At 43.9% G+C, this 27413-nt stretch overlaps 1 protein-coding gene across 1 annotated transcript in view; it reads right to left on the bottom strand.

Annotated features, from left to right (window-relative positions):
• CNNM1 (cyclin and CBS domain divalent metal cation transport mediator 1) overlaps nucleotides 1-27413 on the bottom strand; it is a 300200-nt gene that overhangs the window by 25776 nt on the left and 247011 nt on the right. The window contains exon 9 of the mRNA XM_030204797.1: nucleotides 21669-21677. Within this exon, the coding sequence (XP_030060657.1) occupies nucleotides 21669-21677 (9 nt within the window). The remainder of the gene's footprint in view (nucleotides 1-21668; nucleotides 21678-27413) is intronic.

Raw genomic sequence — 27413 nt, 5'->3', positions numbered from 1 at the left:
GACTACTGTGGGGAGGAGGGGGGAAGAGAGGGAAGGATGCACTGAGTGTGGTGGTGGTGCCCTAATGTACTGCACTACAGCGGTGCACAAAGTCCCTCATTCAATGTTTCCAGATTGTCACTTGTTGATCCCTTTTGTATCAGATAATTGGGACTCCACTGTAAAATACTGGTTTGTACATGGAGGCCAAACTTCTTGCTAGTGATGAGCATGTAAACCATAGCATGAAATATGGCCTTCTATACAGAAACTTTATGGCCTTCTGCATCAGAACAGCTATCCTTCAGAGTGACTACTTTGCACAGAGGTGCCACCTGATGTGCAAAAGTTATGTTGAACTTGTAGTTCCTTTCGTTTCAATTTTAATGTTGTTTTGTTTTGTAAATTGCTTTGATCTTTATGCCAACAAAGGCAGAATAGGTTAGGTACAAATGAACTACCAAAATAGCCGGACCTGAAAAACATTTGCCTTGGCCATCTTGAAATCTGAAATACTGATGAATCCAATGATTTGGTTTCATTGTAGTGTTACCTCTCTATGTACATACATCCAATATGACTTAAGATAGCCATAGCAGGAGCAGAAACTGGATTCACTGACCACAGTGAATATTAGTCCTACTTTTAATTGTTCCAAGTTTGGAAGTAAAGTATAAGATGCTACATTTTGCTCCTACTGATCCTTTTTTCCTATAACTAATTTGTTCCACTGAGGCTTTTTAAAGTATTCAAATACCTATGTTTTCTTTGTCTTGAGTGATAAAATTTTGTCCTCTTTGAAACTTATTTTACAGATGCCTGTTTGGTAGCAACAGATTATTATTGTGTCTTTTATTCTTCTCCATTTTTCTTTTAATACGCCTCCCTAGATGGCATTCCCAGGGCAGGGGACTTTTTGTGTCCCAAGGACTGATGATGGAGGTGCCTCTTTCAAACTCAGTTTGACTCTTGTCAGCACGCAATATCACAGTAGTGGCAACTATGCTCTCTCCTCATTTCAGGCCTTAGTCTACCACCTTCATGGCCTGCCCAACACCACCGGATGGGGAGATCAGACCTGGATCACTTATACTGTACCACACTGCTATAGCTTGTGTAACACCTGGCTAAAGAGGCTTTTGAAAACTGCCCATCTAGTATGTAGATAAAAGTATGTTGTTGCAAAATTGGTGCCTACACATGTACTTGCGAGCACTACACATGCATGCACTTTTATCTCCATTTTTTGTGGCAGTATGCCTGCAGCAGGGTTAGGCTAGGGGGAAGCAGCAACATACAGCGTTTTGCATTTTCAAAACTATACAAATTGTTTTTGTAGAAAAAGTATCCTCAGAAAAAGTATGCACAACTCAACGGTTACACTTTCCTTGGGTAGTTTTCAAAGAAAAAGTATACTGTAATGTTCTCTTTGAGAACTGGTGCAACTCCGTGGGTAAACGTACTCATGGATTTTGTACCTGCCTGTAAAGGTTAGTGGTGTTTGGCTGCTCCTGTAAATTCTGAATGTTAGGATTTTTTTTTTAAATTTTATAAGCACAGTGTAAGCTATGGATTTCTTTGATTTAAAACCCCATTTTGCATAGGGGATTACCTGGGAAATGGGATGTCCAGGTCAGGATGGCTGCATTTTACCCAGTATTTTGCAAGAAGCAGAGCCTTTTGTAAAATATGAATAAGGATGTGCAGGAGTGTACATATATTAGCCAGCACATACTGCCAAATCATCAAGGGCCCTGTTTATTATGGTGCTCTAGGAATATATGGGTGTCTCTAGCGTTAGCGTGCGCTAAAAACGCTAGTGCACCTACAGCGCACCTTAGTAAGGGGGCTTTTTACTAAGCTGTGCTAAAAAGTGGCCTGCGCTAGTTTGGACATGTGAAATTGGAACTCGCGGGGCCATTTTTTTCCAAGCTGGGTAAAAAAGCCTTTTTTTAAATGGGGCAGTAAATGGCCATATGCTAATATGAAAAGTAGTGTGCGGCTATTTACTGCCTGAGCTCTTACCCTTATTTTGTGGTAAGGGCTCAGGCACTACTCGTGCGCTAATCAGGCAACGTGCAGCAATGTGTCCACACTGCCGATTACTGCCAGGAATGCCCCCATGGTAGAAAATTATTTTCTACCGTGGGAAACTGCATGCGCTAACTTTGGAATTATTGCCAGATGCCTTCACTACCCCAGCGGTAGGGTTGATTTGGCATGCGCTACCTGCCCATTAGCCCTACAACAGCTTAGTAAAAGGGTCCCTAAGTGGCATCATGTGGACCTTTACATGTGTAAGTGCTGACAACTACATGAGTTGGTACCAATTTTGCAACATGCATGTGTACTTGTCAGTACTTACACGTTTATGTGGCAGATTTTAAAACCTATAAAATTAAGGACAGGAGTGAAATAACTTTCTTTTAAATGTTCGACATGGTGATGGATACTACAGAGGTTAGCACATTGCTCCTGAATCACAGGCAGCAATCCCAGGTTCAAATGGTCAGGTAGCTGGTACATGCGTGTACCTCAGAGCAGATGCAAACATAGGAGCTAACGTTTCAAAATGACTGGGGTTGCTAAATACAACCCAATATCCTCCCTTGCCCTGCCACTACCAAAAAAGAAATTGGCTTACATTTTATTAAACTGTCTGTATTAAGCTTCTGTACCCTTCTCTCTCCAGCTTCTGCTCCGCTTCCCCTTGAGTCCCATCTAGCTTCTGTTTCCCTTCTCCCGCTCAGTCCCATCCAGCTTCTACTCCTACCGACATCTATCACTTCTCCACTACCCCAAGCATTGCCCTTTATCTTCCCTCCTGCCCTCCCCATTCCCCTGTCCCCCCTCCCCCATGGTCCAGCCTCTCTCTCTCCCCTCTGGATCCAGGTCCAACATCTCTCTCTCTCTTCCCTTCCTCCCCTTCACCCCTAGGGCCAATATCTCTTCCTCTGTCTTCCCTCCTTCCCTCTCTCAATGTCCTGCTTCTCCCCCACTCTCATACTCCTACCCCGCCCTTGATCCAACATCTCCCTCCCCTCTTTTTTATTAAGCATTTGCAATATGACAAATCAAACAACAAAAGGAAAAAAAATAACTAAGCATCATGCTTGTAAGCAGTGGCATAGCTACGGGGGGGGGGGGGGGGGGCACAGGGGCCTGGCCCCCTCCCCAAATTGGTTCTGGGGCCCCCAGTTTGGCTGGCAGGGGTCCCCAAGCCCCGCCAGCTAAAGCATTTGTCCCGCGCTGGTCTGACATTGCCTGGCGCCCTTTCCTGTTTTCAGTCGCTGTGCACGCTTGTTTTAAAATGAGCGTGCACAGTGACTGAAAACAGAACAGAGCACCAGGCAATGTCAGACCAGCGCGGGACAGATGCTTAAGCCCCCGCCAGCCAAGGTACCTTCGCAGTGGCGGCGGGGGGGAGAAGCGGCAGAGGAGAGGAAGTAGTGGCCACGGGGGGTGGGGGGTGGAAGAGGCAGGGAGGAGATCAAAATGAGCCCCCCACCTTGGGCTCTGGTCCCCTCCTCCCGTCGAGGTCTGGCTACAACAGTGCTTGTAAGCAAGTGGAATGAGAAAGTAAATTCAAAACAAGAAAAAAATTCAAAAACAACATACCAATCATCCACAGTAGTCCACAGGGGGGAAAGAATCTTAAGAAAATCAAGAAGAAATTTTGTTTAAACAAAGCACTAAGCCTGCTAGCTCAATACCTATTCTCTGATCTATAACTAAACAATTCCCTGTTCCCTGTTAAAACAGTATTCAAAAGGGTAGCTCAGTGACTCGCAAACCTATCTTGGGGAACCTACAGCCAGTCAGGTTTTCAGGATATCTACAATGAATATTCATGAGAGAAATTTGAATGCCTCTCCTCCACTGCATGCAAATCTCTCTCATCAATATTCATTATTGATATTCTGAAAATCTCACTGGCTGGGGTTTCCCTTAGGACAAGTCTGGGAACCACTGTGTAACCAAAAAAAGGTGACAACTGTGAAGGTTGGAAGAAATCATACAAGGGAATTTAAGAAAAAATAAGGCCCCTAGCTGAAGAGCCTCAGGCCTCAAAAGCAAAAATTCCTTTCTATTCTTCTGTGTCTCTTTTGATACATCAGGAAAAATCCTTATCATATAATTCAAAAAAAGTTCATCCTTGTGTCTGAAGTACAGTCACAATAACTAATCTTTGTCTGATCTTAAGATGAAAGAAACTAATCATGTAGATGGAGTAATGAAATCAGAATCAGAAGTTTCTAGAATATCAGACACATTAACATTTAAATGCAAAGTTTCAGCATTAGAACACTTTTTAGCGCATGGCAAGTAATAAATTTATATATGTGAAGGTATCAATTCTGGAGTAATAATAGCAAACACAGCGAAGGTGACACACAAAAAATGAAATAGACTAGATGATGTATATAAATTAATACAATCCATCTCGTTTCGGCCATGTTGGCCTGCCTCAGGAGTCTTAGAAATGGATGAATTCAAATACTCAGATCTCATAGAGTAATCTAATGCACCTTGAAGAAGATTCATTTCATCCATTTCTAAAACTCCTGAGGCAGGTCAAAGTGGCCAAAACACGATTCGCGTTGAGTCTTTGGATGTTTTTATTAAAATTGTATTAATTTATATACATCATGGGAAGGGGGATAATTGAAAGGGGCATCTATGTTTTGATATGGATGTCCTCGTAAAACGTCCCCATCCAGGGGCGGCCCCGTATTTTCGAAACAAGATGGATGTCCATCTTTCGTTTTGATAATATGGTCAGGGTCGCCCAAATCCTGAAATTTGGTTGTCCTTAGACTTGGTCATTTCTGATTTTTGGCGATAATCGAAACCAAGGACATCCATTTGGTCATGGGAGGAGCCAGCATTTGTAGTGCACTGGCCCCATGACATGACAGGACACCAACCAGACACTACTACTACTACTATTTGACATTTCTAAAGCGCTACCAGGGTTACGCAGTGCTGTACAATTTAACAAAGAAGGACAGTCCCTGCTCAAAGGAGCTTACAATCTAAAGGACAAAAAGTGCAGTCAATCAAATTGGGGGCAGTCTAGGTTTCCTGGAAAGAGGTACAATGGTTAGGTGCCAAAAGCAACATTGAAGAGGTGGGCTTTGAGCAAGGATTTGAAGATGGGCAGGGAGAGGGGCTTGGCGTATGGGCTCAGGGAGTTTATTCCAAGCATAGGGTGAGGCGAGGCAGAAAGGGCAGAGCCTGGAGTTAGCGGTGGTGGAGAAGGGTACTGAGAGGAGGGATTTGTCCTGTGAGCGGAGGTTACGGGTACTACTACTACTATTTAGCATTTCTATAGCGCTACAAGGCATACGCAGCGCTGCACAAACATAGAAGACAGTCTCTGCTCAAAGAGCTTACAATCTAATAGACAAAAAATAAATAAAGTAAGCAAATCAAATCAATTAATTTGTACAGGAAGGAGGAGAGAGGAGAGGAGGGTAGGTGGAGGCGAGTGGTTACAAGTGGTTACGAGTCAAAAGCAATGTTAAAGAGGTGGGCTTTCAGTCTAGATTTAAAGGTGGGCAAGACGTATGGGCTCAGGAAGTTTATTCCAGGCGTAGGGTGCAGCGAGACAGAAGGCGCGAAGTCTGGAGTTGGCAGTAGTGGAGAAGGGAACAGATAAGAAGGATTTATCCATGGAGCAGAGTGCACGGGAAGGGGTGTAGGGAAGGACGAGTGTGGAGAGATACTGGGGAGCAGCAGAGTGAGTACATTTATAGGTTAGTAGAAGAAGTTTGAACAGGATGCGAAAACGGTAGGAGCATAAGGGGAGATGAGCGTAGAGAGGTAATGAGGGGCTGCAGATTGAGTGCATTTGTAGGTTAGTAGGAGAAGTTTGAACTGAATGCGGTACCTGATCGGAAGCCAGTGAAGTGACTTAAGGAGAGGGGTGATATGAGCATATCGGTCTAGGCGGAAGATAAGACGGGCAGCAGAGTTCTGAACGGATTGAAGGGGGGATAGATGGTTAAGTGGGAGGCCAGTGAGGCGTAGGTTGCAGTAGTCAAGGCGAGAGGTGATGAGAGAGTGGATGAGAGTTCGGGTCATGTGCTCGGAGAGGAAGGGGCGAATTTTGCTGATGATATAGAGAAAGAAGCGACAGGTCTTGGCTGTCTGCTAGATATGGGCAGAGAAGGAGAGGGAGGAGTCGAAGATGACTCCGAGGTTGCGGGCAGATGAGACTGGGAGGATGAGGGTGTTGTCGACTGAAATAGAGAAAGGAGGGAGAGGAGAAGTGGGTTTGGGTGGAAAGACAATGAGCTCGGTCTTGGCCATGTTCAGTTTCAGGTGGCGGTTGGGCATCCAGGAAGCAATGTCGGATAAGCAGGCCGATACTTTGGCCTGGGTTTCCGCAGTGATGTCTGGTGTGGAGAAATAAAGCTGGGTGTCATCAGCATAAAGATGATATTGGAAACTTCATAAATTGCTCCCAGGTACATAGCTCCCTTACCTTGTGTGCTGAGCCCCCAAACCTCCCCCCAAACCCACTACTGTACACCACTACAATAGCCTTTACGGGTGAAGGGGCACCTAGATGTGGGTACAGTGGGTTTCTGGTGGGTTTTGGAGGGCTCGCTGTTTCCTCCACAAACATAACAGGTAGGGGGGGTGGGCCTGGGTCCGCCTGCCTGAAGTACACCGCACCCACTAAAACTGCTCCAGGTACCTGCAAACTGCTGTGATGGACCTGAGTATGACATCTGAGGCTGGCATAGAGGCTGGCAATCAATATTTTTAAAGATGTTTTTTGAGGGTGGGAGGGGGTTAGTGACCACTAGGGGAGTAAGGGGAGGTCATCCTCGATTCTCTCCGGTGGTCATCTGGTCATTTCAGGCACCTTTTTATGCCTTGGTCGTAAGAAAAACACGACCAGGTAAAGTCATCCAAGTGTTCATCAGGGACGTCCTTATTTCTTTCGATCATGGGTCGAGGACGTCCTAGTGTTAGGCACGCCCAAGTCTCGCCTCCGATACGCCCCCTTGAGCTTTGGCTGTCCCTGCGACAGAAAGCAGTTGGGGACGTCCAAAATCGGCTTTCGATTATACCGATTTGGACGACCCTGTGAGGACACCCATCGTCCGATTTATGTCAAAAGATGGGCATCCTTCTCTTTCGAAAATGAGCCCACTAGTCTATTTCTTTTTTTATGTCACCTTCGCTGTGTTTGCTATTGTTGTGCTTTGCGAGGGACTTTTGTTCTTCTGTTTTTTTGTGGATCAATTCTGGAGTAACTTTCAAAATTGATGTTGATCAATTCTGGAGTAACTTTCAAAATTTCAGTCAGATACTGTTGAAAAACTTCTTTTGGAGATTTCATTGGTATCTTAGGAAAAATTAAGAGACAAACTAGAAGCTCTAATCTGATTTTCTACTGCTTTTACTTTAGCATTTAGAAATAAATTATTATTGATCATAGCGGTTTCAGTATTATATATAGCTGTAATCCTAGAGTCAGAGAGTTCAAGAGAGATTTTCATATCCAAAATGTCTGTTGATCACAGTACTTATTTTCCCTTCATGAATCTTTGATGTCAAAAAATTAATTTGCGGTCACAAAACTTGTCCTAACTCAGTTATTACTGTCCAAATAGCCTCTAAAGTAAAATGATCAAGCCGTTTAGGTTGAAAAGTAACAAAAATAAGATCAGATACATACTGACTCTCTCCAGATTTAGTTAGGACAATAACAGAAATAGAAGCCAAAGCACTGCCCAATTTGGGAATCCTTCATTATTCAAACCTTCCTCTTCTGTCTCCAACTCCTTGAAAGAAGGAAATTCAGTTCTTCCAGCACTCAATGGAACTGGTTGGAGGGCTGATGGCCTGGGCAGCCACTTTAGTAGGTGTCTGTATGGCATCAAAATCCACAGTGGAAGAAGAATATGATTAAGCTAGGCGGATCCGCAAGTCCAGGCTCGAGGTTACATCAGAAGCCAGTGAGAATTCTGTGCCACTTGGTTCCAGAGACGTTCCAATCGGCTGCACTATGGACTGTAGGGCAGAAAACCATCTGTGCTGAACAAAAAAATGCATCTGACCCATGTCTTACCGCTTCAGCATAAAAAAAGTATAAGAGGCAAACAAGAACAGATGCTGTGAGTCAAACTAGCGTCATCTTGGCCCCTCCCATCTCCTTCGCTCTTAACCTCCCATCTTCATCATCAATCTGACATATCCTCCTCTATCAACCTTCCCCCCCCCCCCCCCCCCACCACTCAAGTCCTCACTTTACTCTCAGTCCCTGAGACTCCACCCAGGGCACAAAAGTATACAATAAAGACATAATATTGTAAAAATAGAGCTCATGTGTAGGAAGAAGAAGTGAAAAAAGCAAACAAAGAGGAGAAGTCCCTCACAGAAATGTGAGCAACAAGCAACAAAGTGAGGAGGACTCAAGGAGGATGTCAAATAAGTCTTTAATTCTAACAAGCATAAAAACGACCCGACACGCCCGTGTTTCGGCACAAAAGGCTTGCCTCAGAGGTCAAATAGATCTAAATGAGAGTAAAAATAAAAGAAAAAAAATAATAAATAATAAAATGCAAACTTGAATAAATGCATTGTACAATGACAAGTTAAAAGTTCTGGTGAAAAACGTAAAAACATGTATAAAATATACATAGTTAAGTGACAAATAAATGATAATCTAAGAATGATACCAGGAGAAATGTGGAACAAAATTGTGCATTGTGGGAAGTAAAACCAATTCAATATGCAAATGTTCCTAAACATATGTTAAAATAATAAATACAAACATATGGAAATATAAAAGATTGCAAACATGAAGAAAATATAGAATAATGCTCATACAATTGAAATGAAATGTACCTCTTATATTCTTGACAACAAGACCATACAAAAGAAGAAAACAAGGTCCTCGCTGTGGAACCGCTGTGTTATCTGAGTGAAAACATCAGATGACAATGGAAAATACTGCTGCAATAGATGAACAAAAATGAACTGAAAATACAGCTTAATGAAAATGACATTATAAAAGTGCACTTATGATGAGTAGTGATAAAGGATAGGACCTCACAAGTGAAAGAAACAACGGTGATGCAGGTGGCGATGGTCTATTGAATTCAGTACTGCCATGAGCTGCCGTCTTCGTGTGAAGACTACTGGGAGAAAGTGGAACATCATATAGAGCATTAAGAGATGGGAAAAAATACTAATAAAAACTGGTATGCAAACAGTGAAACTACCAAGGAAAGATAAAGTAAACTCCATTGGATAAAGCTGTTAAAAATAAATCAAATTGGTGTTATATTGAAATGGAGCATCGGTGGTGAATAAACCTAAATGTGAACATAACTACTTAATGAGAACAAGAAAACATACATGAATACTGTGACGGTGGATGCTATCAAGATAATAACAGGGGACACATGAAGTCAAAATAGCATAGGGGATGAGGAAAAAAACAAACTGTAGCACTGGTGTAATGTGATGTAAAAATAGCTAAAAAGTGAAACGAGTGGACCAATGTGGTTCATGTGAAAGCTGCAGCCTTGCTAAAAAAAAAATAAAATAAAATGAAAAAAGGTAAACAGACATATTCCGTGGTTAACAAATATTGTGAGTAAAAATGGCGCCAAACAGGAAAAGTAGCTACAGAGCTAATCATTAGTCAGAACTTGACTGTGTAAATATAGCTCATTACTAGTATTAATACAGGATGTGAAGCTGGTCACCCTTCCAGGGCTGAGCCCTGCTTAGCTTCTCTCACAGACAGTCACTGCTGGGCTCTTCCCTGCTCGGCCACACACCAGGACTCTGCTTCACACACTGGGGAGCTTGCTGCCTCTTTTCTCTTTACCATAAACGTTCACCAACACCAGGCTTCTTAGAGTTAAGGGTTTTATTAATGGCCATTTAACACACTCCTTATGGCTTGTTGCTTAACATAAAAATTTTCTCTTTAACTCAAATACAACAAAAGGGCCCTTTACTCAGAGCCTGCTAGATAAACCCTTCTCAACTTAAGACAGTTTCTTACACTCAAACAGTCAAACAGAAGTCTTTACTTTCCTTCTCCAGTTGTCAGCGTTTCCAGAGAGAGCTGCTCCAGTGTTTCCATCTACTCCAACTCCTCCCCACAGCTTTCCACCCCTCTCTTAATGAAGTTGCCTCAAACCCTCTCACAGCTGGTTCAATTTTCCAATTAACTTCTGGCTTTACCCTCTCTTGCCTAGAGTCCTCCCCCTGACTCTGGCTCTCTTGCTGCTGCAGTGCATTCTGTGATTCTGGCTCTCTTGCTGCTGCAGTGCATTCTGGTCCTTGTAGTTGCCTGCTTCCTCACAAGGAGCAATGTCTTATTTTAGCATTAATAAAAGGGTTAATATTGGTTACATAAAAACTTACTTAATACAAGCTAGATAGCATCATAATTATGAATCAGGCAATAGAAAAACTCTTGCGTGCAATATATCTAGATCGTATATGCAGACCCTACTGAGTTATAGCGTTTTGGAAGATACATAGGAACATAATCTCCTTCCTCTGTTCCGGCAACAAGCTCGGTATCAGCTAGAAGGCGTTCATACAGGACATAGTGACCTGTAGGCTCTTTCTTGCTTATAGCAGTTGCAATTACACGTTCTACTAATCCTCTAGTGCATGAGATGATACAGCATCCTACAACTATGAAAATGACAACACAAACAATAACAGCAATGGCGGCTGAAACAAAAAGATTTTTCCATTTTCCGAAAATTTTATCCAGCCATCTGGTCCAGGACATGTCAATGCCAGAGTTGCGAGCCAGCTCCTCAGAAAGTGAGGTGAGGCCTTTCAGAGCTCTGGAGATTGATCCATCTGGAGCGGTATTATTGGGGATAAAAGTACAGCATTGAGTACCCAATTTTACACATACCCCATGATCCGAAGCTAACATCATATCGAGAACCATCCGTTTCTCCATGGTCATTCTACTGGTGGCATCTAATTGGGCTGCTATTCCCTGAACAGCATCTCTGGTGTAATTAACAAATCTTTGCTGATTGTAATAGATGTAATTGATCCAGTCTACATTCTTATTAATTGTGGCCCATGGAAAGAAAAATGACTCAAATCCTGAAGCGATTTGATTGCGGGCCTTGAATTCATCTGGTACCCTTCCGGGAACTCCGATTGCATCTATATAGACTCGATCATCAAATGAGCCAGGTACAGAGGCCTTCCTATTCATCCGGCGCAAGGAGTGAAAGTGGGGTGAACCTAGGGAGGCAATTACTAGTGGAATTACTAATTTAACAAGGGCACAAGTACCTTTCCAACTTCTATGTAAGGTATTGTGGAGAACGTTGGTTCCCAGTACCACCATACATAAGTTCGGGCTTCAGAGAAGGCAGTGAAATCAACCTGTTTAATACTGAAATGGGCGGTATTGCAGGAGGTCAGATTCCCTACAAACCGTGAATTATGGGTTGGGAATCTGGCCAGACAAGTCTGGAACATTGTGGTGGGATCGGGTCTTATAAATGCGGGGGGTATTCTCTGTTGTAGGGGTAACTCGGGATAACTGTCGGCTAGGGCTTGACAGGATCCATTAATGGACTGTAAAGTCTGGAGTAACTGTAACATGCACAAGTAACCCTCTGGATGGTTGGAAAGATCGAAGGGGAAGGGGACTGCGAAGGGCTCTGCGCGGGCTTGAGCGCAAAAGTAGCAGTTAGAAACATTTGGACATTGGTGTCCAAAAAGGATATGGTATCATGATGATATTGCATTTGAAATCTAAGGTTCTGGTTCCTGGAGTTGAGCCAAGAGAGAAGTTCTTTAAGTCGTGGAATGGAGCCCTTCCAAATGATGAAAATATCATCTATGTATCGTTTATAGAAACGAATCTCGTGACCAAATGGATGATCACTGAGAAAGGTATCTTCAAAATGTGCAACGTAGAGATTAGCCAAGTCTGGAGCCATGGATGCTCCTATGGCCATGCCCTTGATTTGCTGGAAAAATTTACCCTGGGAAAACAGTTCTTGGTCAGAGAAATCGTACTTTCAGATGGACCTAACTCAAATTAATGACGCTGCCTACAAGTAGCTTTGACATTATAGCATACTTCCTTCACTGGGAGCAGTCTTAATTTTGGTCTTGAGCTTTTTCAGTCCTTTTTGTAATATATTTACATTTGGCTGATTTTTTCACACGTTTCTCATATTTATCCCCTCACATAGCTGAGTTGCCTGTAAACCTTTACTATTTCAGTCGGGCACCACCCCCGCCATTGGTTTTACTGCATGCAGATTTATTTATCATATAATTTCAATATTCATGCGATACTATCAGGTGAATTTTCGAGAGAGAAGGGGCCCATCTTCCGACACAAATCGGGAGATGGGCGTCCTTCTCGCAAGGTCAACCAAATCGGCATAATAGAAAGCTGATTTTGGGCGCCCTCAACTGCTTTCCGTCATGGTGATGACCAAAGTTCACGGGGGCATGTCGGCAGTGTAGCGAAGGCGTGCTTAGGAGATGGGTGTCCTCGGCCAATAATGGAAAAAAGAAGGGCGTCCCTGACGAACAGTTGGGCGACTTTACTTGGTCTATTTTTTTTCACGACCAAGCATCAAAAAGGCGCCCGAAATGACCAAATGACCACCGGAGAGAATCGGGGATGACCTCCCCTTACTCCCCCAGTGGTCACTAACCCCCCCTCCTATCATAAAAAAAGTTTACAAATACTTTTTTGATAGCCTCTATGCCAGCCTCAACTGTCATACTCAGGTCCATCACAGCAGTATGCAGGTACCTGGAGCAGTTGTAGTGGGTGCAGTGTACTTCAGGCAGGCGGACCCAGGCCCATCCCCCCCCCCACCTGTTACACTTGTGGTGATAAATGGGAGCCCTCCACAACCCACCACAAACCCACTGTACCCACATGTAGGTGCCCCACTTCATCCCTAAGGGTTATGGTAGTGCTGTACAGTTGTGGGGTTTGGGGGGGTTCAGCACCCAAGGTAAGGGAGCTATGCACCTGGGACCTTTTTCTGAAGTCCACTGCAGTGCCCCGGCATGTGAGGGGGGACCAGTGCACTACGAATTCTGGCTCCTCCCACGACCAAATTGCCTGGATTTGGTCACTTTTGAGATGGGCGTCCTCGGTTTCCGGGGACGACCATCTCAAAAACGACCCAAGGACGACCATCTCTAAGGTCGACCTAAATTTCATGATGTGGGCGTCCCTGACCGTATTATCGAAACAAAAGATGGACGCCCATCTTGTTTCAATAATACGGGTTGCCCCGCCCCTTTATGGGGCCGTCCTGCGAGGACGCCCTAATAAAAACTTGGGCACCCTGTTCAATTATGCCCCTCCATGTTTTAGGTTTTTGTTTTTTCTTACTATTTTCATTATGATTATTCATTTGATTTTTACTTTACATTTAACCCTACCCTCTGTTTTCTCTCCATCAACCAATTGCTAATCCATATCAGAACACTGCTTCCTATTCCATGTGTTTTTAATTTTCTCAGGAGTCTCTCACGAAAGCAGAGGTGTTCCTTGGTCGGCTGCAAGCCAAGGCGGATTGCTGATGTGCACCCCCCCCCACCAGGTGCAGCATCGTCTGCCCTCCCCGGGTGCTGGATAACACCCCCCCCCCCCCCCCCCGGCGCATCATCTCCAAATCCCCCCCCCCCCCAGGTGCATTCCTCTTGCCTGTTGGGGTGCTGGGAGCAGCCACGCAGCTGTTGGCTCCGCGGTTCCCTGCTCCCTCTACCCTGGAACAGGAAGTAACAGCAGAGGGAGCAGCGAACCGGCTGAGCCAACAGCCGCGCGGCTGCTCCCTGCACCCCTCCTGAAGCATGCACCCAGGGCGGACCGCCATCGCCCTGCCCTCGGTACACCACTGCATGAAGGACTTTGTCAAATGCTTTCTCAAAATCTATTCTATTCTATCCCATGTACTGATATCCTGCTTCCATCAGTGAAGAATCTAAGTGAGTTGCAGTAACAGAACAGAACAAAACAAAACCAAGAATAGAATGCTCCTTATGCCACTTACAGGCTTATTTTCGAAAGTGATCGCCGGCCATTTCCTGACATAAATCGGGAGATGGTCGGCGATCTCTCAAAAGTGGCGAAATCAGTGAAGAATCTAAGTGAGTTGCAGTAACAGAACAAAACAAAACCAAGAATAGAATGCTCCTTATGCCATTTACAGGCTTATTTTTCGATAATACGGTTCCGGCCAGCTGTTGCACTGCCGCCAAATAGTTCGCCGGCGACGTTCAATTATGCCCCTCCTAATCACTCAAATTTCTTTCAAACAGAACTTTTTAATGCTTTACAAAACTGTAAATAATCTGAGATAGTTTGTATTTGCTCTGGTAATAAATTCCAAATTTTACTAGCCTGATACATAAACTATCAAAGATTTTTTAATAGCAAACACCTTTGACTGAAAGAAAACCCAACAATAAAATTGAAAGTGAGAGTTTTTCCTAAAAGTTGGATATCAATTGAGTAAGAAAGAAAAAACAATCCCTTGCATAATTCTAAAAATGCAAGCGATTTTAAATTTCACCCGTGTACTCAGTGGCAGCCAATGTAGCTTTTTAAACAAAGGTGTTATGTGATCAAATCGAGAGCATCCATAGATCATTTTTGCTGCAGTATTCTGTAATAGCTGTATTCTGTTGGCAAAACCTGTTTTTACACCAACATACAGAGCATTGTGGTAATCAAGTTGCAACAATATAATAGCCTGCACTATTATCTGAAAATGATCTGGAAGAAGGACTGATCTGTCCTTACTTGATGTAATTTTAAAAATATCTTCTTGCTCACTTTATTTGAGGTTCCATTGATAATTAAGGAGTATGTTTACTAAGGTGCATAGCGTTTTTAACGTGCCTGCAAATTTAAGGCATGTTAAACTCTAACGCACCTATACATTTCTACGGGTGCGTTAGTGTTTAACGTGCGTAAACAATTTCCACGCATTAAAAATGCTAACGCGCCCATAGCGCTGCTTAGTAAACTTAGCCCTAAGTGTCAAAGACAACCCCCAATACCTTAGAAGATTTTTTCAAAAATCTCTCCATCCATTCCTGAACTGTCCCTGATACACTAACTCTGGAACAACGTGAGCCGTTGGTCTACTGTCTTCGAGCGGCAGCAGGAGGCAAAACCCCCCAAGGAGGACTGGACAGGATTCAGGATGCACTTGGCTTGGCTGGAATCAGATTCAGGAACAAACTTGGCTTGGCTGGAACCAAATGCTGGGACGGACTTGACTTAACAGGAGCAGGATTCAGGATACTGGAACGAGCTCGGCAGGAACAGGATTCAGGATACTCAAGCAGGATTCAGGATTTTCAAACAAGCTCGGCAGGAACAGGATTCAGGATACTCAAGCAGGATTCAGGATCTTCAAACAAGCTCGGCAGGAACAGGATTTAGGCTACTCAAGCAGGATTCAAGATTTTCAAACAAGCTCGGCAGGAACAGGATTCAGGATACTGGAACAGGATTCAGGATACTCAAGCAGGATTCAGGATTTTCACACAAGCTTGGTAAGAACAGAAGCTAAATGCAAACAGGGCAGAGACAAGCAGGAAGGGGACTGGAGCTGAAGACAAACAGGACAGAGACAAGCAGGAAGGGAACTGGAGCTGAAGACAAACAACAGACCTAAGGCTGAAGCTAAGGTGGAGGGGACTAGAACAAACAAGGCAGACTAGGCAGGACACAAAGCTGACCCACACAGACAAACAACAGAACTATGGCTGAAGCTAAGGTAGAGGGGACTAGAACAAGCAAGGCAGACTAGGCAGGACACCAAGCTGACTAACACAGACAAACAACCAACAGAACTATGGCTAAAGCTAAGGTAGAGGGGACTAGAACAAGCAAAGCAGGCTAGGGAGGACACAAAGCTGACCCACACAGACAAAACAACAGAACTATGGCTGAAGACTGAACCTAGCACACAAACAGACCGAGAAGAACAGAAGCAGAAGTGCACACAGGCACCCTAAACAAGGAATCAAGACAGAAGTGCCCACAGGCACATAGGCTGTGAACAAAGCAACAAGAAATCAAGGCAGAAGTGCCCACAGGCACACAGACTAGAACAAGGCAGAAGTGCTACACTGCACATGGACTAACCTGGAGACCTTTGGCATTGCAAAGGCACTGAATGAAAGTGCACCACTTCCTTATAAACAGGACAGAGGCAGGAAATACACTGAACCCAAAGTGAGGCTTGAAACACACAGGAAGTGGAACCCTACAGGACAGAGGCAGGAAATACACTGAACCCAAAGTGAGGCTTGAAGCACACAGGAAGTGGAAACCCTACAGGACAGAGGCAGGAAATACAAAGAACCCAAAGTGAGGCTTGAAACACACAGGAAAGAAACAATGCAGACAGTAACCAGCTCAGCAGCTGACCATCGGGACATAAGGTGAGTCAGAGAGGGATCACGACCACAGTTGTGACAAGATGGAAAGTTTCCTTCAGCCAAAAAGGTGTTAATTAAGACTGTAAGCCATGTAAGCAACTCAGATGATATATATTTTCTCAAATATGATGAACGCACATCCAGTAGACTTGATTTAGGTGAAACTCTTTACACAAATATATGAATTGTACTCTCATCTACCTTTGTAAAAGAGGACCTGACCCGATCAAATGGCAAATCATTTTCCTCACCGCCTATTGATTGGCCAGTTTCAACAGGGTGATCTATAAAAGCAATAAGTGACTGTCTAATAAGACCCACCTTCTCAATAAAATATCTTGCCAAAACTTCTGATGAAGGTTGCATTGACTCTGGAATGTCTGAGACTATAGAACCTTTGGTAAGCATCCTAAAAATGTTAAAAAGCAATTTTTGATTCACCTTTTCTTTACCTATTAATTTTCCAAAATAAGTTTTTTTGACTACTTGTATTGGATTCTTGTAGATCTACTTATTTCCTCCAATCTAGCCTATTCCCTGGATCCCTAGATTTCAGCCATAGAGCCCTGTTTACTAAGGTGCGCTTGGGTTCTTAGCACATACTAAAAATTAGCGTGCACCAACGATAGACACCCATGTATTCCTATGGGTTTGTCTAGAATTAGTGCACACTAATTTTTAATATGCGTTAAAAATGCTAGCATGCCTACAGTGTGGCTTAGTAAACAGGGTCCATAATCTTTCATACCTTTTAGATATATGGAGTTCCTGTGAACCATGAGAATGATCGCCTACCTCTATTTTTTTTCTAAACTTTTCAGAGGAATGTTGCAGTAAAGCCTTTGTTTCGATAATACAGGTTTCCCCGCCCCTCCATTGGGACGTTTTGTGAGGACGTCCTCAGCAAAACTTGGGCGTCCCCTTCGATTATGCCCCTCTAGATAACCCATTCCATAATTAAACACAAGCTGAAACAAACGCTGTGGCTCGAATATCAGCATGACGTAATGGTGTTACTGCATCAGTGGAAAGATTTAACCTGTGACCAGAACTGATCTCCATCCACCGGCAAATCAAAAGAAATCTTGTACACTGCTAATATCCCCTTTCCAGGATTCAGTGCGGTGCACACAATCAAACATAAGCAAACGTTGCATCAATCCATAAAACAATTCATAAATAACTATCATCATCATCATATAACATCCTTCAGAAACAAAAACGTTTTTACCTTTTTCCTAAAACTGAGATAATTATAGTCTAATAAAAAGAGGCGGAGGCAAAGAGTTCAATAAAGAGACTGCTAAAACCAAGAATATAGAACTGACAATTTTCTGAAACCAAACTTTCTTGTAAAAAGGCAGACATAAGGTCAATCGATCACATAATCTGACAGAACAAATAAATAATAATACAGCCTTAAATCAACAGTTCTGATGTAAATTCATATAAAATTTGAAAAAGCAAACAAATAGCCAATGTAACTCACACAGGTATGAAGAAATGCTACTAAATCTATTCGGCCAAGTAAGACTGGAATTTCTCATACAGGATGATATATGTTAAGGTTGATATTAACATTTAACGAGCTTAATATGAAAATGGAACTTTGCTATTAGACAGGTTCAATAATTTTCCTTAAAATATTTTCGTTGTATAACTCCATATAAGTTAATCTTGCATCAATAATTGAGGACTTGAGTGTACTTATTCTGATTTATGATTACCTCAACTTATTTTATGTAAATATTTCCTTGATGTGGTGCCTTTTCTGTTCAAGTGTAATACTTGGCAATAATTTAAATAAATAAATATATAAATGAAAAAAATATATCTACTATAATAAAACTCACCCTGAATATTCTGAAGACACTGACGACACTGCAGCCACCGGTTCGTAAGTTCATGGTGGTGAAGCCACAACACTCACCATGTCTCCATGCCCTGCCCTCGTGTCAGACGTGATGACGTCGAGGGCGGAACAATTACAAAACAACGAAAATGCACCCCTTCCAATGAATCGCTGCAGACTGCCTAACAAACAAAAGCGGCCGAGGACGTGCCCAACCGAAGCCATCTCTCTCTGCCCATGTCTCCTAGCCCCGCCCTCAGGTCAAACGTTATGACGTTGAGGGCGGAGACATGGCCAGAGATAGATGGCTTCAACCGACGAACCACACAGTGACCACCGACTAAAAACGTGCCAGCTACCCTCCAACCACCCCTCCACAAATGGCCCCGCCACAATCGCGGTCGTTGTTCGACAAAGTGGTGAGTTACAGGGGAGTGGGAGAGGAGAGGGAGGGCGTCAGACTCGGAGGACAGAGAGGGAGACAGCAACGGAGGCAGGGGGGAACCCTTGCTAGCGCCCGTTTCATTTCAGGCAGAAACGGGCCTTTTTTACTAGTATATATATTGTGATAAACCACAGTGTCTGCCCTTACTTGAGGAGGCCGCCAGAGGGCGCTCTCCCATGGAAACTGGGAGCTCCGGGGATCTAGCTGAGTATTGGCATGTATGGGCCAGTAGGGGGAGCGCCAGAGAGATAGCTGGGGGAGTAAGAAGAGACTTCTAGGCCAGATCTTTCTGGAACCAGAGGGGCGAGGTCTCAAGAGGTGGGGGAGGTTTATTGGCCACCTCATAAATAGCTTCCTCTCAGCAGAGGAAGGAGTTTTGCCCGAGGGAGAGGAGAGGGGAGAGGGGAGCCTGGAGGCCTGAAGCTGGGACTGTGTGATCCCGGCGCTGAGAAGGTGAACTGTGTGTTCAAAGGACTGTGTGTCCCCAGTACGGGCAAGGTAAAGCAGGCTGCAAAAGCCTGGGGTTAGAAGTCCCCAAAATATTGATGGTGGAACTGTGAATTGTTTAAAATGAGCAAACAGCTGTGGGGTGGAGGATAGGACCGTAAGGTTATGGTGAATAAAGTGTGTCCTATCCAGGGGAGGTGGCTGTTATACCCTGAGACCCAGATGTCCCCCAGTAAATGGTCTCAGGGGGGTGAATCGCAGTCAAAGAAGAGTGGGAAAGCCAGGTTCCCAAAAGACTATAATCAAGCTCTAATAAACTGAATTTACATGCAACCAGCTAATTTGCATATTTTTGCAAGCAGAGGAAGCTGTGCTATCTTCCCGAGAAGGGTGACCCGGGGGCCCCACCAGAAGAACTGGTAAGGTGGGTCGGTTACCAGGAGATACAAGCGGGGAGGCCGGGCCAGGACTGCAGGTTAATGAAGAGGTCACCCTGAGGGAAAGGGGAGGACCAAACATAGAGGCCCGAGTCAACGGAGACAGAGAAAACTCTGGTCTCAAGGTGGTTCCCTGAAGCAAAGGGCTGGTGAGGCTGGGCAGGAGCCACTAGAGGGCCACTGCACATCAGAGAGCACCCCTGGGGGCTTACAATATAAGCAAAGGACTGGTAGAACTAGATCCCTTCCTTGTGCTAAAACTGATCCACAAGATATATTTCATAGGAACCTTGATTGCCTTTTCCCTAGCCTGTGAACTTGGACCAGTTTTCAACAATAACATCAATGTTATCCTAGGTAACATGCTCTTCACCTGGTAAAGTACCCATAATTTCATGTATCTCTTCTTTTACTCGGTACTTCTTATCATTATTACATAATGAGGTACTAAAACATCTGGATCACTAATAGCAGATCTGCAATTTCATATTTGAGTTCTTTCAATATCATGGAGTGTATACCATCCGGTCCAGGTGATTTACTATTCTTTAATTTGTTGATGTGGCACAGTACATATTCCAGGTTCATCGAGATTTCTTTCAGCTCCTCTGCATCAACACCCTTGAAAACCATCTTTGATACAGGTAAATCTCTTACATCTTCTTCAGTAAAGACTGAGGCAAAGAATTCATTCTGCCTTTCTGCTATGAAAACATGCTAGGCAGCAAAACTACAACAAACAGAACTATTACCTAAACAAGCAATTAAACTATCACAGCCTAGAAAGAGAAAATGCTAATTAATAAATTATTTTACTTGTGAAGTCAAAATACTTTTATGTATTTACATACAAGAATAACCAACCCTGTTTTCTCACAGGATTGGTACTTCCAATTCAAATCTCTCAAACACAGTGTTAATTCTAATAGCCTGCCCCTGGCTTGGCTACCTATTCAATATGCAATAACCTCTTCCTTTATCACAACCACAGTTCCAACAGACAAGAGATAATTAGCCTACCTTGACAGTCTTTAGTTCCTTCAGTTGTGATCACATAACCTTGGAATCCCTGGAGGCATAGACATAATACTTCTTATTTATTCATTCATTCTTGTATTCCACTATTATCCAAAAGCAAGTTTCGGTTCAAAGTGGCTTAGAGTTTATAATTATTGAAATTACATTGATGTGTGTGGTTTACAATTTTCAATAAGATGTTGTTAGTATCGGTGCGGTATGATTAACATGTGGTTATCCACAGAATTTTTTGAGAAGGTATGTCTTTAGTTCTTATCACACAGGAATGTAAGTATATGAGATAGGGCCACTCCTCCTCCCTGGATATCTATTCAGGTACTACAGCCAAGCCAGAACTCCTTGAGAGAATTCTTGTTCAGGGCTTCTCTGGAGATCTGTGCCCTCGGGGTCTCCCTGATATTCTCTGCTTACCACCTCCTGGCCTGAGCCCCACTCCTCTGACATGGCAGGTTAGGCCCACCTGCTGTAAGGTGGCTAAATTGCACTCTCAGTGAGGGAGTGTTTAGGAAAACCTGTTGCTATACCACACACTCCATCAGTACCCTCCCCCCCCCCAGCTCAAACATATCAGGTTGAGTGATTGCCACTACTTGGGCTACCTTGCCCAGGGGTTGAAAGCTTTCACTCACAAGGGCACCCTGACACCCGGGGAACTCCAACCTGTTCTTGGTCCAAAACTAGACTCCTGCCCTGGGCAGGCAATATGTCCACCACTAGCACATAGACAGGGCACAATAAGCATAGCAGCCACTGTGTCCCATCACACCAACAGCCTTGAATAATTTGAACTTGGCCGTCTGGAGCTGTATTCTCAAGTGACGCCGATCCAGGACTCTTCATTTCCCACCAAGGGATCTTCAAAGACCACCCCATATTTCCTTTAGGTGTTCCTGTCTGAGAAGTTTCCACACCTTCCAAGTGTTCATTTTCCATAACTCCTTTGTAGAAACTTTTCTACATGTATCCTTCACTCTTGAAGCATTATTCACATCCACAACTGCAGAGCCCATACCAAAGGAGCCTCTGGCAGCTCCCCATCTTCTATGTGGAGTTGAAGCTGTGCCTGTATATCCAGTTGTACAGGCACCATACTGCTTTTCACTGTAGCATTCCTATCTTCCACGAACATTCTAGCACCCTCTTCTGGGCCATTTAACAATGACTGGGAGTGAGGAAGTGCTTTTCCAGTTTCTCCTCAGCTTGCCAACAGCTCTGCCTCTTCTAACTGCCCTCTGGTTGCTGGGTTCAGGGTGAAACTTCAGTCTAAACCCACAGGTTTTCCTTTTTCTGAGCACTTTGACATCTTTTAGCTGCTGTACAGTGGCTTCCTCATATGCCCACAGCAAGTCACTCAATACATCCACATTCTTGGTGACTGTTCTCCAAAACTCAGATACACTGGACTGACCAAGCCACTCTCTATCCAGGGTGACAACTCTGGTCTCAGTCACCCATTTGGCACACTCTTGGTTTGCCACTGAACCACTTCAGTAACTGTTTGGACTATGCCCCCTGGCATCCACTCTTAGTCTCCATCTCATGTTGCGCATGAACTCTCTCAAGCTCTCGACTGGCAATCTATAAGGCATCTACCATGCCTTTCTTGATGTCTGATTCTTCCTTCAATTGTCTTCTTAAGTCTTCCACTTGGAGAGAGACATCTCCCTGGTTTGAGTCAGGACATGAGCACTTCGCCTCCGCCGCTTCTTGTTCACTTTCCTCCTGACTTTTCAGTTGGTTCTCTAGCCAGACCTTTGTCTGAGCAGTTTCCTTGAGCTAGGTAGCAATAAATCTCAATTTCTTTAAGGTCTCCCCTTGGAGACTTCCATCTGGGTCAGCTGGTCTTGAAGTGTCTACTTTGCAATTTACTCTCCAGCACTGCCATTTCCTCTCCGTGGTCCTGCACATTGACATACTCTGTGAGCATCTCTTCCATTTCTACCAGCTGCTGGATCAACAACACATTTCACTTTTGTCAGCCTGGTACCCTCTAGCTGAGCTGCGCTCTCTCTCTCTCTCTCTCTGACAGGCCCCCTCCCCTCGGAGGCTCAACTCTTATACTTCACTCTGGAGCATGTCATTCAGGTTCTCTAACACCTGTGCCCTTGCTTGAAGTTTCTCCTGCCTTTGACGGACACCAGTTAGCTGCCTCTGCAGCTCAGTATGCTGCTCCTGTGACAAAAACCCTACACTATTGTGCTGAGGCTCCAAGCTCTGGAGATACATGAATTATCCTCTTGTACAGAGAAGCATTTATCTCACTGCCAGAACAATAATACAATAGCATGGCTAGCAACTGGCTACAGGACCTCACACAAATGTGGCAAACTCAACACACAAAAGTCAGAATACTTTTATGTATATACATACAAGGCAAATAATCAGTCTTGTTTCCTCACTTGATTGATAATAAAAAATAAAACAAAACACAGAAAAGAAAATAAGATGCTACCTTTTTATTGGAGTAACTCAATACATTTTTTTTGTTGATTAACTTTTGAAGGTAACCCTTCTTCAGATCAGAAATGAGCAAATGTTAATAAATATCAGAAAATATAAGTGAAACACAAAAGCATTCCAATGACATTCTCACAGGAAGAGGGTGGGGTGGGTTAGGTAAGAAACAAGGAGATGGATGGGTGATAAGAGGCTGACAAAGTAGTATAATTTTATGGTTTATAATGGGATAGAAAACCCAGATCTTTGTTAAGTCCTGTCTGAATTTTGACTTCAAAGGTCTTAAAATTTCCTTTTAGTATTTTCACCATAAAATCACTAATGCAGAGTTCTGGTTTTGTAAAGTGCTGTCTCACAGAGGTGACATCCTGGCTGGCAGTGTGATGTTTAATATGATGTCTATGTAAATTGATTCTCGTCTTTAGCATCAGCAGAGCCTTTAGAAACAATTGTAAATTTCTTTATTCAAAAACAAATTTCTTTAGCAAACAGCTAAAGATATACTTCAATATGAGAAGTATATTTCATTAAATTTTTCACATGCTAAAATATGGATGCTTGCTGGTTCATGCAGATAACTGAAAACAATATGGATCTGATGCAAACTGTTTTGTTTTTCTGCGTTAAATGAATTTGCCCCTTTGGAGCCCCTTTGGGATTCTGCTGGTATATTAAGTTGTTCAAGTAGCAGTCTTGAAGTCTGCTCTGGAGGTATTGTTTATTTTATCTTTAACGGTTACTCATGGTTAAATGGAAAAGTAAAGGAAATTTTTTTTCAGTGATTGGTGGGCCTGTGGAAGGCTCTAAAACTTTGCTGACAACTACTCCAAACACACCTCCCTTATTGAGATCAGAAGCTGGGGTTTCCTCCTTTGGGTCCCCAGACTCTGGTTCTTCTTCTTCTGTAATTCTGGTTTCTTCATCAAGTCCTGTGGTTCCCATCCAGGTTCCATTGCTAGTTGTTAATGACCTGGCTTTGCTGACAGAAGTTCTATCTTCCTCTGCTGTTCAGCATGAGGCATCTCTTGTCAATATTTGGTCAGTGGTGAGTAAGACAGAGACATAAGTTGACAGAGCTTGATAATAGAATGAGCTTATAGGTAGAAGAACAGATGTCCCAAGTAGAACAACAGATGTCAACCTTACAGGCAACCGAGATAGCGGCTGTTAAAGACAGTTTCTTTTTACATTGGAAAATGGCGGTGATGGAGAACCAGGTGAGATCATCTTTCGTCATCTAAGATTTTGCTTGGTAAATACCTCGAGGTGGTGTTATTATTGACCAATGCGGATGTCATTATTTCCCTACTAATTCTGTTTGGAAGGAAGGTCAGAAGGGAGACCTGAATGCTACTGAGATGCAATTCTTACTTATGGGCATAGTTATCAATGTGGGCTACTGTTATTTTACAAATTTGTGCTATTTTAGCATAGGCCCAAATAACATCTTAATGTAACCCACACTGATAACTTCTCCCCGTAGTTTCTTGAAGTTTTATAACATAAGATAGGGACCAAGTCTACCCTTTTGGTGTCTTTCCTAACTGAACAGGATAAGTTTATAGTTTTAAAGGCTTATTTAAAGAAGAAAAATTTACCTTTTTGTGGTCTGTATATTAAGTTTTCCCTGATGTGGCTAATCCTACGCAAGCCCGGTGTAAAGAATTTTTTCATTTGAAAGTTAAAGTGCTGACTAACCAGCTTATTTTCGAAGGAGATCGCCGGCCATCTTCCGACACAAATCGGGAGATGGCCGGCGATCTCCTGGACTCAGCCAAATTGGTATAATGGAAAGCCGATTTTGGCCAGTGCCAACTGCTTTCCATCGCGGAGCCGGCCAAACTTCAAGGGGGTGTGTCGGTAGGTAGCGAAGGCGGGATGGAGGTGTGGTATGAGATGGCCGGCTTCGCCCGATAATGGAAAAAAGAAAGCCAGCCTTGACAAGCATTTCGCCGGCTTCACTTCGTCCCTTTTTTTTCAGGACCAAGCTTCAAAAAGGTGCCCCAACTGACCAAATGACCACTGGAGAGAATCGGGGATGACCTCCCCTTACTCCCCCAGTGGTCACCAACCCCCTCCCACCCAAAAAAAAAAAGAAAAATATATTTTTGCCAGCCTCTATGCCAGCTTCAAATGTCATAGCCAGCTCCCTGACAGCATTATGCAGGTCCATGGAGTTTTTTGTGGGTGCAGTGCACTTTAGGCAGGTGGACCAAGGCCCATCCCCCCCTACCTGTTACACTTGTGGTGGTAAATGGGAGCCCTCCAACCCCCCCCCCCCCCCAAAACCCACTGTACCCACATGTACAGTGGGGGAAATAAGTATTTGATCCCTTGCTGATTTTGTAAGTTTGCCCACTGACAAAGACATGAGCAGCCCATAATTGAAGGGTAGGTTATTGGTAACAGTGAGAGATAGCACATCACAAATTAAATCCAGAAAATCACATTTTGGAAAGTATATGAATTTATTTGCATTCTGCAGAGGGAAATAAGTATTTGATCCCTCTGGCAAACAAGACCTAATACTTGGTGGCAAAACCCTTGTTGGCAAGCACAGCGGTCAGACGTCTTCTGTAGTTGATGATGAGGTTTGCACACATGTCAGGAGGAATTTTGGTCCACTCCTCTTTGCAGATCATCTCTAAATCATTAAGAGTTCTGGGCTGTCGCTTGGCAACTCGCAGCTTCAGCTCCCTCCATAAGTTTTCAATGGGATTAAGGTCTGGTGACTGGCTAGGCCACTCCATGACCCTAATGTGCTTCTTCCTGAGCCACTCCTTTGTTGCCTTGGCTGTATGTTTTGGGTCATTGTCGTGCTGGAAGACCCAGCCACGACCCATTTTTAAGGCCCTGGCGGAGGGAAGGAGGTTGTCACTCAGAATTGTACGGTACATGGCCCCATCCATTCTCCCATTGATGCGGTGAAGTAGTCCTGTGCCCTTAGCAGAGAAACACCCCCAAAACATAACATTTCCACCTCCATGCTTGACAGTGGGGACGGTGTTCTTTGGGTCATAGGCAGCATTTCTCTTCCTCCAAACACGGCGAGTTGAGTTCATGCCAAAGAGCTCAATTTTTGTCTCATCTGAACACAGCACCTTCTCCCAATCAGTCTCGGCATCATCCAGGTGTTCACTGGCAAACTTCAGACGGGCCGTCACATGTGCCTTCCGGAGCAGGGGGACCTTGCGGGCACTGCAGGATTGCAATCCGTTATGTCGTAATGTGTTACCAATGGTTTTCGTGGTGACAGTGGTCCCAGCTGCCTTGAGATCATTGACAAGTTCCCCCCTTGTAGTTGTAGGCTGATTTCTAACCTTCCTCATGATCAAGGATACCCCACGAGGTGAGATTTTGCGTGGAGCCCCAGATCTTTGTCGATTGACAGTCATTTTGTACTTCTTCCATTTTCTTACTATGGCACCAACAGTTGTCTCCTTCTCGCCCAGCGTCTTACTGATGGTTTTGTAGCCCATTCCAGCCTTGTGCAGGTGTATGATCTTGTCCCTGACATCCTTAGACAGCTCCTTGCTCTTGGCCATTTTGTAGAGGTTAGAGTCTGACTGATTCACTGAGTCTGTGGACAGGTGTCTTTCATACAGGTGACCATTGCCGACAGCTGTCTGTCATGCAGGTAACGAGTTGATTTGGAGCATCTACCTGGTCTGTAGGGGCCAGATCTCTTACTGGTTGGTGGGGGATCAAATACTTATTTCCCTCTGCAGAATGCAAATAAATTCATATACTTTCCACAATGTGATTTTCCGGATTTAATTTGTGATGTGCTATCTCTCACTGTTACCAATAACCTACCCTTCAATTATGGGCTGCTCATGTCTTTGTCAGTGGGCAAACTTACAAAATCAGCAAGGGATCAAATACTTATTTCCCCCACTGTAGGTACCCCCCTTCACCCATAAGGGTTATGGTAGTGGTGTAGAGTTGTGGGGAGTGGGTTTTGGGGGGCTCAGTACACAAGGTAAGGGAGGGTATGCACCTGGGAGCAATTTTTGAAGTCCACTGAAGTGCCCCCTAGGGTGCCAGATTGATGTACTGGCATGTCAGGGGGACCAGTGCACTACAAATGCTGGCTCCTCCCACGACCAAATGCCTTGGATTTGGCCGGGTTTGAGATCACCGGCATTAGTTTCCATTATCGGCGAAAACCCATGCCGGCCATCTCAAACCCGGTCATCTCTGACATTTGGCCGGCTCGAACCGTATTATCAAAATGAAAGATGGCCGGCCATCTTTTTCGATAATACGGTTCGGGACTGCTCTTTGCGGCGCCAGCCAA

This window comes from Microcaecilia unicolor, chromosome 5 (genome assembly GCF_901765095.1).
Source record: "Microcaecilia unicolor chromosome 5, aMicUni1.1, whole genome shotgun sequence".
In the NCBI taxonomy this organism is placed as follows: Eukaryota; Metazoa; Chordata; class Amphibia; order Gymnophiona; family Siphonopidae; genus Microcaecilia; species Microcaecilia unicolor.
The sequence above is the reverse complement of the archived record's forward strand: the minus strand, read 5'-3'. Positions and strand labels throughout refer to the sequence as shown.